The following is a 20213-nucleotide window of genomic DNA, read 5'->3' as shown; positions in this document are numbered from 1 at the left end:
CATCGACCCCTATTCAGCAAACGCTGACAACATCGAACATGCAGAACAGCGATTTTTTTCCTAGGGAAAAAATTTGCTGTTCAGAAACACATACGCACCAAACAAACAGCAATCCACACACGTACACCTAAAATCTTACATCTAACCCTACACTAAACTGAACATACAACACAATCAACTTACCTTAACCCAAACCCTAACCCTAAGGTCCATCACTATTGCACACACACCTCACCTGCATCCTAACCCTAACTCACCTAACCTACACTAACCCTCATGTCCACACAATCACACACTTACCTGACCCGCGCCATAACCCTAACTCACCTAACCCGCACCCAATTGCACACTTAACTGAACCCGACCCATAACTTTCCACCACAGTGCTGAAAATAGCGAAGCAACAGAAACGGACAACCAAATTCTTTCCCTAAGAAAAAAATTCTGTTTTCTGCAGCTTCGCTATTTTCAGCGTTCACTGAATAGGGGTCGATATTAGAACATTCGAAGTTGTGAAACTTCAATGTTCTAATATAGACCCATCCAAGTCTTGTAATCACAGGTGCCCAAGCCAGACACAAGGAAGCTCTGAGTAAATGAGCACACTCTTACAAAAATGTAAGGCTTTTATGTGAGCAGGATGAAAGAATTTGATAAAGTTAAACCCTTAGGCCAATTAGATAAAAACACAAAAAGCTATCAACCAGTAGGTTCCACCATGGATAGGTTGAATTTAGCTCTCTGCTCCCATTAGAGTGCAAAAGAACCCTTTCAATGTAAAACAAAGTGGCTATGAGCTCAAGTGCATTAAGAAATGCTATACAACAGAAGTAAGAATTCCTGGAATATCAGGAATTCTTGGAAATAAGTTCACTAACCTTGAGAAATGTCCACAACACACAAAAACTTTGCAAAACTTAGAAATATTTTGGCAGACTTATTCAGAACAGCTTTTGCTGTATCAGAGGAGATTAGGAAATGTAAGAATAGTCTTACAACAACCTAAAAGGAGTACTGTAATAAACAGATGGAGTTTCTTTAAGAAGTGCAGGCTGAAAAACAATGATAAATTCAACAAAATAAATAACTGCAGCACAGTACTGTTAAATATCATTGAAACAGTTAGAACAAGTACAAAGCATATATACTTATGTCAGCTGTGTAGGCCAGATGATTTTAGAAGGAATCCAAGTCTTCTAATCATAGGTGTGTAAGCCAGACACAAGGACGCCCTGAATAAATCAGCCAAATTATATTAATGAGGAATGGGATTTGAACCCACACATGCAGAACACAATGGATTAGCAGTCCATCATCTTGAACGTTTGGCCACCTCATAAAATTATATTGACAAGGATGAGATCTGAACCCACACATGAAGAATACAATGGATTTGCATTCCATCACCTTAACCACTTGGCCACCTCATCTGTGTCACTCAATGCTGTACCCTGGAAAACAAAGACAGACAAAATAAAAAATAAAACAAAATAGTGCATCAGCATATGTTAGACATGCAGTAAAGTGCAGGAGCTGTGTCATTCACTTGTCTCCCTTCCCCTTTCCAGAGTTCAGACTTTAAGGGCATAAGTCAACAAGATATTTTGCAGTACCAGAATCTCAGCTCACCTAGCTCTACAAACTCTAGGATCAATGGCAGCAGCCTTAAACCTTGTTCCACTAGCCAGATTTCCTTCATCCAGGCTGAGTTTGAAGAGGAAGGTGAGTAAGCTGAAATTCCAAATCTTCTTCCACTGCATGTTCTACTTTGGATGTACCCCTTGAGGTCGAAGACCCAGTGGTACGGTCGGAGGTTGGATCAGCTTCTTCAGCAGGTACCTCTGTGGAAGCTGCTAAGGGACTGGATCCCAGCATGTCCAAGTCTTTGTAGGCGTCCTATTCTGGTGACATAAAGAACCAAGAAAAGCCTTCGGGTGAACATTCTACCTATTAAAAAAGCCCCAACTCTGTGAAAAATAAAACAAACTATTTATTAAGTGCTTTTGCCCTTTTCACATAAGGACTTCCTCAGAATCAAAAAATTACCCAACCAAGTATCTAAATAGTTAATACAACTAATAGTTAATACATTAATAATTCAATAAAAGACAAGAACCTTACTCACATGTAAAAATTAAAGAATAGAAAAGGTCATATTTATATATTGATAATGACAATCCTAACAAACATTTAGGGATGAATAATCCAAAAATAAAAAATATATATAAAAAAAATAAAAAATAAACCATATAGAGGAGCAGGAGTCTAAAACACCTTTGATTTCAAAATCCCATAAAAACACCTTATAACCCCAAAGAATAAAGCTTTATGGCATCAGCTATTCAAAACTCAATACATATTTAATGCCCTATGTTTAACAAAGAGCATAAGGTTAATATCATCATTAAGACCTGGGGGGACAGTAGCATTAAGTCTAAACTGCCAATAGACTTATCTCATTGCTAATATGTTTTCACATTAACCCCTCCACACACACACATGGGTCCTTCTTAACCTTAACAATAATACCAAAAAGAAACCTATTATAATTATAACAAACCAAAGAATGTTTATAGAGAGCATTATTCAAATTACGATGTTTAATGGTGTACAAATGCTCATAAATATACTCACATAAAGTTCTCTCAGTCTTCCCAATATAAAAGTAGTAGCACCCCTGGCAAACTGCAATGTATACCAAACCTGAACTCCCACATTCTCATACCCTAAGTTCAATATTTTCATGGGGATTTCCCACAACTACCTCCTGTCCTGATAAAATAAAAGCACAATAACTGCACCTACCACATTTGTAAGTACCTCTTTGGTCTCTCCTTCCTGTTAAGGGATGTTCCAATAAATATTTCAGATTTTCATCTGTTTTAAAAACAAAACATGGTTTATCCCCTAAATTATGGATCAATTCTGAATTAGTTTGAAACATCACCCAATTCCTACTAAGAATATTTTTAACAACCTTACTAAAACTGCAATATTGTAAAACCATAGAACTTGCAAAATGGCTCTTGGAGTTATGATTTCTTTGGAGAAAAACTACTGTCTGTCTCCCTAGTAATGGTTGAAACAGGAAATCAAGTCTAAGGGCTCCCCAAACATTTTAAACAATGTAGCCAACTCATTTTTAAAATCCTGTATTGTAGAACACATATGGGCTGCTCTAATCATTTGACTTATCATCAAATTCCTCTTAATGTGTAAAGGGTGGTTAATCTGAAAGTCCAGAAAGGTATTGGAATATGTAGGCTTCCTAAAAAGTTTGGAACCAAAGCAATGATCAACATAATCTTTAAAGACTGTAACATCAATGCAGTCTATACTATCATCCAAAACCTTATATGTAAACTTAAAATAAGAACAAACACCATTCATGTAATCCACAGATCATCCTACTTCCCTTTTACCATCCTTCCCCAAAATAAATATATCATCCAAATAACAGAGGTATGTAAACCAAAATTCCTTAAATACGGAATTAAAAATATGTATTTTTCTCCCATGAATACAATACTAAATTAGCGTAGATAGGTGCACGACTGGCACTCATTGCTACACCCTTAATCTATTTAAAAAATTCCCCTCCAAACATAAAATAATTATTACCCAAAATATATTCCATAAGGACCATAATAAAATTGATCAAATAATTATTCAAGGTAGAGAGTTCATGTAGGGCATCATAAAATAATTATAACCCTTCTTTATGGGGAATAGAAGTAAACAAATTAATTACATCAACAGTCACAAAACTACATTAATCAGCATAATACTCATTTTTAACTTTTCTTAAAAAATCCCAAGAATCTTTTAATATATAATCAATGGGTTCAAAAATACCCTCAGGAATCCAATGTACGAACAGCCCTAAGGTGTAAGTAGGACTGTTGTGGGAAGCTACTATAATTCTAAAGGAGGGATGGGGTGTTAATATTTTTATGGATTTTGGGAATACAAAAACACCTGGGATAACTGGATGTTCATTCTTTAAAAAAAGTGTAAAGCATTTCATTAGGGTCTACTTCAGAACAACGAAAATGCAAGCTCTCGAACGCTCACATGAGCGAATAATCAGAAACTTGAAATTGGTATTTTTGGGATTGCAGTACAGTGAAGATCAGAATATTTGCCCTTTCCTCACTGTAGTGCGATCTCGGAGTAAGAATATATATTTAGCGGGAGGTTTGGGGAGCATAGCCCCCCACAATACCATTTCGAGTTTTTGATTATTCGCTCATGTGAGCGTTTGAGACTTTGTGTTTTCGTTGTTCTGACATAGACCCTTTCATTAATGATCCCTTGAAGTAGTGAGTCCTCTAATAATAGCTATATCTTCCTTTTAGCAATATTAATTTCATTTAATGACACTATAGCGTATGTATCTTTATCACGTAACATTTCCTCTATTACATTGGTATCATCCATACTGTTCATTATAACAATCCCTCCACCTTTATTGTGTTTCATTACCCTAATATTTTCATTATGCGTAATTCCTTAAGTAAATTTGTTTATTCTTTAATTAGATTAAAGAACTGCGTTTGGTGAGTGTTGTAAGCTTTATATATTTCTTCTATACAAATCTTCTCGTAACTAGCTATTAAAGGGTATAGTGGTAGATTATATATGCTCTTCCTCTTAAAATTAATCCCAGGAAAATCACTATCCACTGATTCTTAAACATTGTCCTAAAAAGTAATTTTCTGGTATATAATTTGAATTTGGTTAATACTTTTGCAATGTCACACCTACGGTTCAGGACAAATATGAGCCCCTTCTTAAACAAAGAAAAATGAGTAAGTCCTACAATGTGTTCACTATAATTAAAAATATTAAAACCCTGGTAATTTACCATTTTACCCCCAAAGGCTTCAGTAATCCTGTCATCACCTAAAACTTGCTCCTGCTGCTCTTCCTCCACTGTGAATTCTGTCCTTTGTACGACTGCCCTCTTGTCTGTTGGGACAGGGGTTAAAAATTATTGTACTGACGGAATTTATCTCCAATTCTTTCAGACTTTCCTAAAACTGGATAGTCTCACTTGAAAACCTCCCCATTTTCCCTACTATGAGTTTGGTTGTTACCCACAGGGGCTTGGTTCTGCCTAAGAGGTCCATTGGAATTGGAATTACCTCCTGTTGCTCCCCTCAGATCTCATTCTCATTTGGACAAACTGTTAACAATATGATTCAGGTCAGTTACGAAGTCTGAGCTGCCAGGCAACCAGTAGTGTATTCCAGAAGGAACACCCAAAAATATTGGACATCACAGTATCATTCATATTGCACATATGGATGTGTTTATGGCAAGGCATACTGGTAAGGTGCTTCCATAGTCTACAATAGATCTGTAATTGTGAACAGAGTGTTGCATACTGTTCATACTTTGGCAATGGTTTGCAGGTTTTCCTCCACATATTATTCTAAGGTACACATCAGCTATGCACTATATTGCTTTGGTTACTGTTTTCTTTGGCACTGTTTATACACAGTCTGCCGTGTGTACTGCAGTACCACAGAAACCTCCACTGGTCTGCTGTTGTAACATTTGTGAATGACAGTCAGCAGGTTTATTCAGCTAGATACCTTCTTTTCCATCACTACTTTGTATAACGGCTGTTTTTATACACAGATATGAGTTTTTTCATTGCCTGCATTTCAGTTTATTGTGAAATGTACAGGAGTCCGGTATGCATTTTGTTCTGAGTACCAGCCCTATATAACTACGGACCATGTTTGGGAATACTGACCATGATTTTGAATCCTGCTGAAGTTATATCAATTAAGGTAACTCTCGAATATTTAGGAATACAATTTTCACATAAAATATTCCATAAAAATAATGTTTCTAAATCATGGAATGACATTTTAGTTGATGTTAAAGGATGGATTCCTCTGCCTTTTTCTTTACTATCCAAGGTTAGTTTTCAAAAGGAATATTTTCTCATATTGTACTTTCATTAAACTTGCCATTTAAAGCTATTCCAGAAGCCTTATTCTATAATATCTAAAGACTGTTAACTAAAATGCTCCATTTGCTTAAAGTCACTGCAAATGGTTTATGAAAAATAATTGCTTTTAAAACAGAAATGAGCCTAAAAATGGTAAGACATCTGTCTACTGTTTAATTGCCTGATCATATAATCCCATTAAATTTGTAAATTATTCTTAAAAGTCTATTCTGTTGACCATCTTATGATTAGAATATGGATTAATTATGCAAGAAATATAAATATAGATCCATTCAAATTTTAAGTTATTACTATTACCTCCACAGTATTCAGGACTTAATGACTTTACAATTATTAGCAGAGATCACAATTGTCTTTCTGAAAATTAATGGTAGCACACATCTGTTAATTAATAATGTTGTGTCGTTCGGCTTTTCTCGGTTAGGGGTCGCCACAGCGGAATTCCGGTCCGCTAATGATTGGCAGTAGATTTTTACATGCCGAGTTGCCAGCCCTGATGCACAACCTTCAACAAAGGTATGCCCATTCATGCATGTCTCCACACAGAAGACGCTCTAGCTGAGAATTGAACAGGACAACGTCTTACTGTGAGGCGACAACACTACCGCAGCACCACCACCACAACATCTGTTAATTAATAATTATGTTATTAATTATTCTAATCTTTCTTTATTATGGAACTTGAAAGTGATGGATTTTATTAGTTAACCCTTTTAACATCAAGACAGATTTGAGTTAAAGCAGTTTACAATTAGGTTAATTGCCAATGGTTTACATCTATTTAAATCTAACTCCTATAAGCACTACCATATTTCAACAGAACATATTAAACTGTAATACTTCATAGCAGGCCCTTCATATTAACCACTGGATTTCAAAGTCATGTAAAATATTTATGCCTGTAATTTTTTTCAGATACAAGTTGACAGTCTTCTCTTTGAGATAGGCAGTATGAATCAGTCCGGATTTTCCTTAAGAGAACTGCTTATAAATTCAGTTCCCAGAGACTGTTGTTGTATCTTTCGGCTTTTCCCGGTTACGGGTCACCACAGCGGAACTCCGGTCCGCTAATGATTGGCAGTAGATTTTTTACGCGCCGAGTTGCCAGCTCTGATGCACAGCCTTCAACGAAGGTACACCCATTCACGCATGTCTCCACAGAAGAAGCTTTAGCTGAGAATTGAACAGGACAACGTCTTACTGTGAGGCGACAACGCTACCGCAGCACCACCACCGCAGTCTCAGTTCCCAGAGACTACTCCTATATATTTAAGCTGCAATGCACTTTCTGATGCTTCTATAGTGCTTTTATAACCTCTGTCTGTGAACCCTGTTTCATGTTATTCATTCCATCATTGCAAATGCAAGATACATATGCAACCCGTGGCTGGTGTTTTACAGGTTTTGGTTTTGTAAGTCTTGAACTTTTTATGAGTTAAATAAATATAAAACTGAAGAATTTAAATTTTATAACCCAGTAATTGAATTGGCACCAAGCTATTTTAGTTTTTTTTCCCAACACAGATGGTTTAAGAGAACAAAAGTCATTTTAATAGCACAATAACAGAATATTGAGTTGACTGAAATATTTAAGTGAACATTTTTATTACTTTTATAATCTGACTATATTCTGAATGAAAATGCATTTTTGATTGACTGGATAAAGAAAAAGCTTACATTGTTTCCAATTAAAGTTTATGTGTCCTAATTAAAATAAGCTTCTGATACTATCATAATTAACAAAGGCCTGTGTTGCTCAGTATTTTTTTTTCTTTAACTCCAGGATGATTACATTGTACCAGAGAATGATGACAATTATATTGATCCGGTAGAGGATAATTCTTCGTCAAAACGTAAGTCCCAATTTTTATTCTTCAAGCCTAAAACAAATCAATATGGCAAACTGTGGCTCTTTTTCTTTTGTAGAATGACGCACTCTGCCATATATTACTGTAATATATTCAATACCTAAACAACTTTCCCTGTGAAAAAGACAATGCTTTCAGAATACCAGAGTCCATGTAACTATCTCACTATCAGATAAGCAAGACCACATATTTTACGTCCTGCTACTTCAGAGAAAGACCTGCTACTTTACCAAAAATGCTTAAACTTACTACATGATTCAGGTAATATGCAGTGCCCCTTCCACTGTCATACACCTGCTACATATATATACTAACCCCAAGGTCACTGCACTTTGTAATGCAAGTTATACTCTGAAATTACACAACCTCAGGCTTAGTATATATACTCGCCCATTTTCACCATTACACCCTCTCTCTCTCTGTATATATATATATATATATATATATATATATATATATATATACACATATATATATATATATATATATATATATATATATATATATATATAGATATATATATATATATATATATATATATATATATATATATACATATATATATATATATATATATATATATATATATATATATATATATATATATATATATAAAATAATGGGTCTACCTGACATTGCCAACATTACAAAATGCCGACAATCATATGGCCAACACCATATGATTGACATTTGAAATGCCGACAATGCAGAACCGGCATCTCAGTACAGTGTGGAATGGAAAGATTTCCATTCCTGCACTGTAGTGCAATCTCAGAGTTGGTATATTAAAGTTACTGGGGGTGTGGGGGTGGATCCCCCTATGGAGGGGTGCAGGGGGGCATAGCCCCCCTGCTAGCAGTGTAAATAAAGTTTTTTCTTTCTTTTTTTACGGTCTACTTCCATTGTCGACATTTCAAATGTCGATTATATGGTGTTGGCCATATGGGAGTCGGCATTATGAAATTTCGGCATTGTGAAGTAGATCCAAAATAATACTTAGGTCACTGTACTTTTTAATATGGAGGTAATAGTCTGAGATACTACAACCTGAGACTTAGAATATATTCCCCACATACACTGTTACAACCTCATTGATATGAGGATCGCCATCACAATCCTCAGAATTACAAAAACACTCCTATAATCTTTCCCACATCTTTCCTGTTTTGGATGATGTCTTCATGTCTTCATGGCTTACTTTTGTGCAATCATGTTAAGGCCCACTCAATCTCTGCTGCATCTAAGAGAAAGAGCTTCACCACTTTCATCTGAACTCCTTGCAGCAGCTTGACATCTCTGTCCTTGTATGGCCACTAGAACTGCATACAGCACTCAAAAGAGTGACCTGATTAAGCCCAGCACAAAGTGATACTATTTATTTGCCTCTGCAGTCTGCCTCCTCCCAAACAGATACATTTTGTCTGTGTATCCCCTTCCATAGTAACTTTCAACCACTTTCTGCGAGTCACTACCCCCATTTGTCCATAATACAATTTGATTTCTTTTAGTATTGTCCTTCCTCCTTTTCTTTCACCATTACAGACTTCCTGACCACAAATGACACACATGCCTACATCTTCTCATTCTATATTTTTTCTTTCCAACACTACACCCCTCTTGTGTCTCTAGCCCCTCTACCTATGTATTTCTGTTACATCCATATTCATTCTGCGCTATCACTTTCTGCCCTTCCATGAACTCAGTTGCTAATTTATTGTAAGACCTTTGCCTGATTTCTCTCCTAGCCAGACAAGTATTTTACCATTACCAAGTAACATGCTACATTGAGCTACACTGATCTACTTTTTCTTGACTCCCTTGAGCAAACCATGCCGTCACAGGCCTATGTGTGAGTCCTCTTTCATGCAGTAGTACTTACTTACATGTCTTAATAATTAGTCAGAAATTAATTATCTTGTTCCTGTCTCTGTGGTGCAGAGGAGTTGACCCTGATTGTGACCCATGTAGCTCTGATTTTATTATCAGATGCAGTCTCTAAGTAGTTACCTTGGTAGGGAGATAGGAATGAGTAGCATTTTGCTGGCACACCTGTCAAGATGTGTGGTAAGAAATTACCAGTTAGGGCTGCAGCCTGAAAAGAAGGATGGGGAACTTAGCCCTACTGCAATGCTTTGGAGTACACACCACCAGATGTTTTATAGATATATGCCACAGTAAGATCATTGTACACTGGACATGGAGTGAAGAATGTCAGGCACCTACAAGAATGTATGGATCATGCTATCCCAAGCAAAACCAAGACTCACTCCTCCAAGAAAAGGAAACCAGTCTGGTGGACCCCTGCCATAAACAAGCTATACAATAAATGGAGGAAACTAGTTCAGAAAAGAGTAAAATCCCAAGAAGGGAAGACATCGCTGATCAGCATCAGCAAGAAACTATGATCCCTCATAAAATCATCCAAAGCTAGCTTCGAAAGAAAAATTGCTTAGCACTCCAAAGATAACCACAAGGCATTCTTTAGCTATGTCAAGAATCTAAGTGGCAATCCTGAAATCTGCTCAAAGTTAGTGCAGAATGGCACAAAATACACTGAACTGACTGATATAGCCAACATCCTGGCAGACAGGCTCAGTGCAAACTTCACTCCCCACTCACCTCCAAAAGGGTCCATAACTATATCAGAAGAATGTAATGACCCTGAAATCACAGACACTCAGGTTAAAACAGCCCTATCCAAAGCCAAAAACACAGCATCAATGGGACTGGACAGTGTCCCAGGCTATGCCCTACATGAGCTCAAAGATGAACTAACCCCTCACCTAAACACACTGTTCAAACGCAGCCTCTCCACAGGCTACGTGCCCATAGAGTGGCGCACAGCAATGGTTATTCCACTCCACAATGGTGGAGCCACAACAGACCCTGGGAACTATTGCCCTATAAGCCTGACTAGCTTCGTCTGCAAGGCTATGGAGCACATCATCATGGATCTCATTAACAGAGACATTGGGAACCTCCAAACACTGGACCCTACCCAGTTCGGCTTTGTTAAGGGAAGATCATGCCTCCTAAACCTGGTGGACTTCTTTGAGACAGTAACCAAGGCTATACACGAGGGAAACATGGTCCACACAGCCTACCTAGACCTTGCAAAGGCCTTCAACACCATTCCCTATTCAGGGATTATAGACAAGCCTGAACATAAACCCCTACGTCATGAGATGGGTTGCCAACTGGCTCCTGGACAAAACCCACATGGTAAGAGTTGCGGGAGCTAGGTCTGACTCTAAACTGGTTACAAGTGGCATTCCCCAGGGCTAAGTCCTAGGACCCCTCCTGTTCGGTATATACTTCTCAAAAGTACAGGCAAGCACAGGAGGACTATGGCTGACCAAGTTTGCAGATGACTGCAAACTAGGGGCTATAACTGATTCTCCAGCTGACACTGACATCCTCCAAAAGGCTCTCACTGAGACAGATACCTGGTGTCAAAACCATGGCTTCAAGCTAAATTCCAAAAAGTGCATAGTCATCCCCTTTGGAAAAAACAAAGTACCCACAAACTACCACATAGGTGGTAGCCCCCTAAATACAGAAGATGTAATAAGGGATCTGGGGACCCAAGTAGATAGTAACCACTCCTTTGATAATCACATTGCCAAAGTGGTTAGAAAATCCTTCTATGTGGCACACCTAATCACAAAAGGGTTTGCATCCAGATCAAAAGAGGTCATTGTGCCCCTCTACTCATCACTCATCAGACCCATCATAAGAGTACAATGCCCCATTTGGGATGTACCTTACAAGACACCTGCAACAGGTGGAAAGACCACAGAAGTACCTCACCAAGAGGACCACTGGCCTCAAACAGATGCCCTGTGCAGCTCGACTGAAGAAACTCCAGCTGTACTCAGTTGCATACCGCTTACTCAGAGGTGATCTCTGCCTGACATACAAGGCCATGTCCAACCCAGAATTGATAGACATGCTCCACCTAAAGAAAACCATATCCCATTGAGCCACACGCTCTAGGGATCTAAACCTTACCACAACAATAAATAGGATGTGCTGGAGGGATAGATTCCTGTCCCAGAGACTTCCCATGCTTTGGAACAAGATTCAAATCTACATTAGGCAGAGCTCCTCGCTAACACTGTTCAAAAGAAACCTTGACGAGTGGATGGGAAACAGAAAGTTTACTCCGGGGATCACTTCAATGGCTCTGCTGGGCAGAGGCACAGGGAACTAATCTAAGGGGGTGGCGAAAGCCAAATCATTCTGGCTAGGCTTATAAATGCTTTAGGGCAGATCGCCTAGTACCTACCTATGAACCTGTGGACCTATGACCCTATGAAATGGGTAGCACATAAACATAAAGCCTCTTAGTATTAGTAGGAAAACTATATACTTGGTCTTCCTGATCTCCTGTATGTCCTCACCACCAGGATTCCACAGTGAACTCTGCAACCGAAGTGTCACTACTCCAAGGGGTAAGTTCACTGCATGCCAGTGGGAGGAGGTCTTGGCTGCAAATACTGAGGAAGGGTTCTACATCATAGTGAATGGCAGGCAGCAGGCAGGGAAATAAAAACATAATTTATACTTAAAGTAACTAGCAGGATGCCAGTTGGCAAACTGTCTTGTAGAGGTTTCTGCCGTTTATATCATACATCATGCTTCGCTGATCTCTCACTATTGTATTTGTGTTGACTTGTTTATTCCCAATCTACACTGCACCATGGAGTCACAGATTACAGGTATCAACCTTCAACAAGGATCCTGGCACAGTAGGTTAATCACCTCAGCAAAATGAAATAGATAGAAAGCTAGATAGCTAGATAAACAGATTAATTAAAATTAATAGACAGATAATTCATTAAAAGAATAGGTTGATATGGAGGGTTATGATCAGGTCTCTGATTGCAACCAGGTTATTATGTGTCTGAAACACAGATGCCAATAAATTTGCTTGGAAGGTGAATCTTGGCATCTGTAACAAGAACACATAATAATGCATTATAATCTGTGAGACCTGATCATAACTCTTTGTAGTGCATGGGTTTTTATCTAATCCATATAATACCTGTTACAAAAAAAATATGTGTTTTACTGTCTTTGAAAGCCAGTGAAGCACTTAGCAAGTGTGGTTGCATAGACAGCAAGTAAGTAAAAAAATCAGGGACAGTTTTTAAATACCACCCTAGTTTAAATAAGTTACTTACCTGGACATGGGAAAGCTATTCAAGGACCATTGTAAGTAAAGGATTGTCCCTTCCCCTATACCCGACTGTAGCAATGCTTAGGGGGTATAAAACAAATGTTACATACTACTGAAAGAGCTGTCACAGTCAAGTCTAGAGCTACACAAGTGAATAACAAGTTTATATTTTTTCTGATTTTTGGAGTGTAATCATGGTGCTCCATGCACTACACATTCATTAATTAAAAGACTAGATAGCTAGAAAAATAGATATTGATTTTAATAGATGCAGCAGATAAACATGCATGTTATTACAGTGGTGACATAGTGGATGAATTAATTATATTCATGTTTATGTATGTATTTAACATTTGAAAACCGAGACAGTGGAATCTTATTACAGGATCCACTTCAACTGTTGTTATGTCTCAGCAATATAGAATGTGAAATAACATAGTGACAAATGACGCAGGGACAACTAGCATACTGACAGCATAGTGACAAATACAGTGACAAATAGCATGGTTATAAATAAGACTATTTGCTTGCTTAGTTGTACTGTTGAGCTTTTCTTCCCAGGCCTCCAGTGAAAAAGGGCACTAACTCATTCAGACTATCCCGGTCAACAAATGTCAAATAAATAAATAGAGGACACTTGTAAGTTTTAGACTCCAACATTTCCATAAATAGATGGCAATAAGAAAATGAATATATTCAAAATACCAGGAAGGCAAACAGAAATAAAATAAGAAAAAGGCAAAATATGCATGATTTCCATGTTTCAGAAAAGATTATGTATGGAAAACATTTAGCACAAAGATAGTAATTAAATTCCAACTGGGATTCACTCATAAACAGAAGGCGCAATGGTGCAGCGGTTAACATTGTCACCTCACAGAAAGAGGCTCTCAAGTTTGATTTCTGGCTGTGGTGCCTTCTCTGCAGAGTCTGCATGTCCTACCTGCATTTGCATGGGTTTTCTCCAGGTGCTCCCACATTCCAAAGATATGTGTCTGGAGCGTTTTGACCCCGGGCCTCTGTTGAAAATGGGATCTGTCTGAGCTGGACTTTCCCGGTAAATAAATAAAAAATACATAGAGTAACAGACTGCAAAGGCATTATGTATGAACTATTGCCTTAGGATAGCATATTGCTACAAGGCTCTTTTTTCAATTAGTCTTTTGCCTAAAACCGGCAACAACATAGTTCTCCAAAAATGAAGAAAAGTGTTTTTCATCCATTTCTGTCTCTACATTCCACCTGGTAGTTAGTTATCCATACATATAAAAAACAATCTGTGAAAATTATACTTAATAATTTATTAGTAGAACACAATATGTGGGTATGGCAAAAACACATGCAGGAATTCATCAGACTAAGTGCTGCAATTGTACCTACTGGAAGTACAGTAAATGCAACTAAATTTACTTAATATTTGGAAGGCGTGAACATATCTATTTTTGTCTTCAAAACATTAATCATAAGGAAAGACGGTATTGCTTTGCTCTGTCTGACTCTGACAAATTCTTACACTGACCTCTGATTTACAATATTTAAATTTTGGCATGCAGTGACAAAACAGGGAAGTGCAAATGGCTATATAAAGGAAAATTAGCAAAAGAAAAGATGAATACAGGGAAATCATTTCCATATGTCAGAAAAGTTGTAAAAGCCTGTCAGTAATACTATGCTTAATATTTATGTGATGTGATACATGTGTAGAAAGCATGATAATTGGTAAGTATTTAAAATCACTTTTCTGAAATGTTGTGTCTTAGGTCCAAAGGAAGACCTTATTTTATGAAGGTTCATGAAAGTCCCAAGCTAAGTTATGTCCAACTGTAGGAGAATTGATAAATGTTTATGAATGTAGAGATAATGTCAAGGTTTAAGATAGGATGATTATATAGGAATGGGGATGTGATATCTTCATCTGATCTTTACCCATTTACCCATTTATTCAGGATGTCAGTTTTATAAATTTTCAATAGGTGATTCAGTGAATGCCAACTCATCAGGAATTAGACACCAACATAATGTTATTGTCAGATCTGTGCTGTTGCACTGGAAGTTACCACAAGTAAACAAGAAGGGTACATGCAGAAAAAACAATACAAAACAGAGAAAAAACATTTCTGTCAAGTGAGCAAGCTCCTCTGCACCAACCATACAACCCCTGCTACTAATGTATACTAACTCCTACAGTGTACAATCAAAGGGAAAGTGGAACAGTCCAAACACTGTGTGTAAGACTGTTTATACAGTTCAAACCATGTGTGCAACACAGTCCAAACCATGTGTGTAAGCATCTGTATCATAACATTGGCAGCTTACGTTGTCGAATGCTTATACATCGACACCTAAGCATTGAAAGCTTCTAATAGCGAATGGCCACATAATCGAATTCTTTCCTCGGGAAAGAATTTGAGTGGCCATCTGTAAACAAAATAAACAAACACACCCAAATATAGTGGGGGACTTCGACCTCCACACCCCCCTAATTAAATATACCAACTCCAAGATCGCTCTACATTGGGGAAAGGGCAAATCCACGATAACAGCCATGTAAATTCTTTCCCGAGGAAAGAATTCGATAATGTGGCCATTCGCTATTATAAGCTTTCGATGCTTAGGTGTCAATGTATAAGCAATCGACAACCTAAGCTATCAACAAAACAATAGGAACCCATGTGTACGTAACACTGTTTGCACAGTTTAAACTCTGTGAAACACTGTTTCCACAATCCAAACTCTCTGTGCAAGACTGTTTCCACAATCTAAACTCTAAATGTAACACTGTTTCCACAGTCCAAATCCTGTATGTAAGATTGTTTATACAGCCCAAATTATGTGTGTAAGACTGTTTGCACAGTTTAAATCCTAACACTCTTTCTATTGTCCAAAGTCTCTGCGTAAGACTGCTTCCACAGTTCAATATTTGTATGTAAGACTGTTTGCACAGTTTGAACTCTGAGTATAAGATTGTTTAAACTCTGTGTAAAACTGCTTCCACAGCCCACTATTAGATGATCTCAGTCAATGGAGAACTTCAGGGAATGAGACTTTAAAAAAGATACTTTTAATGATGTGGCTCTCATCAGCATCCCCCCCCCCCCCAATAAGTACTCTACTCCATTTACGTGTCATCCTAACCAACATCCTGGCATGTTTGATTAATTGAGGAGATGTACATTTATTTGAATTACTACTACTGAGTTTTCTAATGAAAGAGTCATCCACAAAATTAATGTTAAAAATGGTACTATGAAATATGTCTGCATCATGCCTCTTTCTACAGATAGTGTTAAAATAAGCCAGTGTTCAGTGTATGCAATTAATGAAATGCATAATGACTGTGCTCTTATTGAAATTTAAAAACTGTTCGTTTGAGTAGAAGCAAAAATGTAACCATCACATCAATGCTGGCAGTTCAATAATTTCAATGTAAATATCTTTTTCCCCTTTATTCAGCTCCAAATGTGAACAGACGTGAAAAGCCTTCACATGCTAAATCTCACTCAAGTCCTGCCAAAGCCAAACCTCTCCCACCAGAACCTTCCGCAGGTACTGTATCTATATGCAGACAGATAGACAGACAGTCTAAGCTATATGACATTATTGTAAATGAAATGAAATCAGTATTAGTGGTTCGCACAACTTATTTTGAATAATGTTGCCTCTTTAGTGTTTAGCATTCTATAAAATGAGTTATAAGAAAATATTTTTGCAAACAAATGGTGCTGATTAAATAAGACAAGCTTTCTGCAAAAGGGGTGAGTCAAATTCAGTGAAAACCTTCCAAAATTAGATTGTGCCAAAACATGGCAAAGCATAATATATGCAGAAGAACCACCACGATAAATGAACATTGGCACTGAGTGAACGAACACTTCCAATACAACCCATCAACTTGAAAAAAACAGCAGTGAATTAAAAACAAATTCAAGAAGTCATAGAATATTAAGGGGTATACTGAATATGTACACAACTGTATGCATGCAGAGTAAATAAAAAATCCTAATAGAGAGACAGGCTTGAGCAAAACTTTGTGATGGGAACTTGTGATTAGACAGCATTCCTTTCTTACTAATAGAGCTGGAACAAAATATAAAACAAAAATGCTCAGTTTCCTGTTATTAGGTGAGAGATCTGATCTTTTAAGCCCAGACACATCAAAAAGTAAACTGTGATTCAAACTCAAAACAGCAAATTCCAACATTTGTTATTGCACTTTTGAAGAGGGTTTTTTTCCAAGGGGGATTATATCTGTTTTTCTTGATGAAACAAAGTACTGACACAGAAATCATTTGTTCTAGTCCATTGTACCACATTTTCATCAAAGCAATATTTCATCAGAGTACAATCACAAAAATACTGCTACAGAAATATTTATCTGATTGTTTATTCGGAACAGTTTCTACCAAATACAAACATCATAGAAAAATATTTACATGGGTAACATCTCCCCCCAGACTCCCATTGGGAGCTTTCTCCGCATACATAACTCCATAGTTGTACAATCGAAGGGAAAGGTGTACACATCATCACTGTGTTACAGTCAGGTTAATTTGTAGTGACTATAGCACATCTTCACAGAGTGTGTTCTTCACTGGTAATGATAACTCTCTTAACCCAACTTCACAAAGTGTTTTCTTCACTGGTAGCGATACCTGTCATAACCCAACTTGTTTTTACGTTTGTTCTTATGTATTTTATGCATCTTGATTGTTCATGCAGTTTGCTTTTGTTTCTATACATTTGTGTAGTGGTTGAAAAGGGTCTAAAGGCCAGCCCACCTACCCATTTACCAAATACTAAATAAATAATCAAATAAGCTGCTGTTGTTTGGTGGTTGCATAACTATAAATTAGGTACATTTCATTTTTTGTAGAGATAAAGTATAGGCCACAAGAGTAGCAATAACTTAGAGTGAAACTTTTAACAGTATGAAGTTGTTTTTGCAAGGTGTAAAACCGCCGTAACTGTTCGTATAAGGGTGCTGTGCCAGCAGTTTACATTATTTTATAACAAACTCTGCGATCAGTGTTTCTTAGAGTAAATAGCAAAGCAATTTCGTGTTTTGTGATTTCTGCTGTACTTGCATCTCAGTGTTCCAAACAACCATCAAGTAAGTGATTCCCATATTTAAACTGGGAGAACATGAAAGAAGCATTTCCACTGCCGTATATTTTATTTCAGTATAAGTACAGTGTTGACTGAGACATAAAGCATGGCAGGGAGTAGGTGCCAACATTTTTTAATAGCTCATAGCAGTTTAAACATTGTTATGACAGGTAATGTGTACAGAGTCCCAGAAGAAAATAAACTTCTTTAAAAAATCATTTGTATGTAAGAGGATGCAGTAAATTCTACCTTATGTCAAATCACTATTGTTGCCAACCTTTTTCTTTGCATGTTATATTGCAGACATCAGCTCTGCATCACCTTTACCATAGTTATTTATTCTAACAATTTATGCTTTTGGGTTTTTCAGAGGTATATGAAGTACCCGATAAAGAGGTATGTATGAAGACTTGAATACCAAGATGTTATAATTACAAGAAGGGTTTTACTAACAAATTGATTTTCTAGCATTATGTTTTTTTGCTTTTGTCAATGCTTAAAACTCACTTTATAGTTAATTATTCAGACAGCTATGGATACTGTAGGGATGAAAAAAGACATGTTTCTGAATTGGCATGGCATCAAAGTAAAAAGGACACTGCCAGGGGATGGCTGGGTGCACTGTTTTTCTTAATTATCAAAAACTTGGACACCTTTTATTAAACATTTGACTACTAATTACGAATATTTTGAGCAAAGTATTAAAGCAGCTGTATTCAAACATCTACAACTTAAAATGGTGGGAGAAAGGTAAATAGAAAGTAATCAGATTTAAGCACAAATGGATCATGGTCAAATGGGGCCATAGGCAGGAGAATTTACCAGGGCCCTCATACACCCCCACCACAGCCATTCTGGTGTCCCATTATTTGCCTCTCTCCACAGTTACCACAAACACTGCTCAAAACTGACAGAGTACATACTATCATCCTCTTTACCTTTAAAATAAAGGCAGAAATATGGATTTAATTTAAAACTATTAATTTAAATATCCTTTGTTGACCAGATTAGTCCCACTAGGGTATTAAAATCTTTTCAGTGGAGACCCTTGGTGGCATTTATAATACTAGGGAAAATTTGGCCAGGGCACTGGGGAGCTTCCCCCCACTTTTTTGATAGCACAGATAGATGTAAAAGATCTGACAGCACCTACCATTAACACAGACAGATGTGGCCTCAGTTTAACATTTCATCCAAAGGACAGTACACACAGGAGTGTACCACTCAGCAATGAGCTATATTAGGACACACCAGGATGTGTAGTAGCAAGCACCGGTCCCAGTGTGATGTGGGCCAACTTTAAACGTTTAAATCTTGTGCGTGTATGTGTTGTATTAAAGATGCACACAGAGTACGTTCTTAATGAAAAATAGTTTTTAATTAAAAATTAAATCTTGTGGCAGCCCCCAACAGGTCTCCCCCAAGCCACTTGATGAAGGGAGCGTATATCTGAGAAAGTGTTAAATTACTAGTATTTGGGAATTTTTCAAGTGCAGTTTGCCAAGCATTAAGTATTAATCTTTCATACTTTTATACAAAATGAGAAACAATGTCAGAATGATGCTGCCCCTCCTGTGCTGATATTTCATGAGTAAGTCTATTAAAGCTATGACTTACTAATCTATTGTATAAAGCCTAGCTACAAGCTCTTTCTGTCTCAGAAACTTGGATTTAGTACACTTTTTTGACTTAGTATATGTTTTCCAGTATCGCACTTTTGGTCTTAGTCTTCTGGGGATCAGAACTGCTGTTCTTCAAATTTATTCAGTACAAAGGATGTTAGCCCTCATTTTCCTTACATTTATCATTATTTTCTGCTGTGTTTTAATACGGCTTTTTAAAAAGTTCCTTCTGAATTTTCCTGATAATGTACGAACACTAATCCACCAATCTACGTTTACCTACCAACAGAACATGGATGATTCCTTCATCCACTTAACTGATGAATGGCAACAAATTGGCAACTGTTGACCTTTGTTTAAAGCAGAATACTTCTGCTTTAAACAAAGGTCAAGAATTGCCAATTTGTTGCCATTCGTCAGTTAAGTGCATGAAGGAATAATCCACAGAA

At 37.2% G+C, this 20213-nt stretch overlaps 1 protein-coding gene across 8 annotated transcripts in view; it reads left to right on the top strand.

The window, feature by feature from the left end:
- Positions 1 to 20213, top strand: part of BLNK (B cell linker) — a 964832-nt gene that overhangs the window by 746405 nt on the left and 198214 nt on the right. For all 8 annotated transcript variants that reach the window (XM_044056709.1, XM_044056708.1, XM_044056707.1 and 5 more), the window contains 3 exons: positions 7770 to 7839; positions 16490 to 16582; positions 18513 to 18538. In XM_044056709.1, coding sequence (XP_043912644.1) covers positions 7770 to 7839; positions 16490 to 16582; positions 18513 to 18538 — 189 coding nt within the window. The remainder of the gene's footprint in view (positions 1 to 7769; positions 7840 to 16489; positions 16583 to 18512; positions 18539 to 20213) is intronic.

The sequence above is a fragment of the Protopterus annectens genome, chromosome 14.part0 (assembly GCF_019279795.1).
Source record: "Protopterus annectens isolate FY-2018-M chromosome 14.part0, PAN1.0, whole genome shotgun sequence".
NCBI classification, from domain to species: domain Eukaryota; kingdom Metazoa; phylum Chordata; order Ceratodontiformes; family Protopteridae; genus Protopterus; species Protopterus annectens.
The sequence above is the reverse complement of the archived record's forward strand: the minus strand, read 5'-3'. Positions and strand labels throughout refer to the sequence as shown.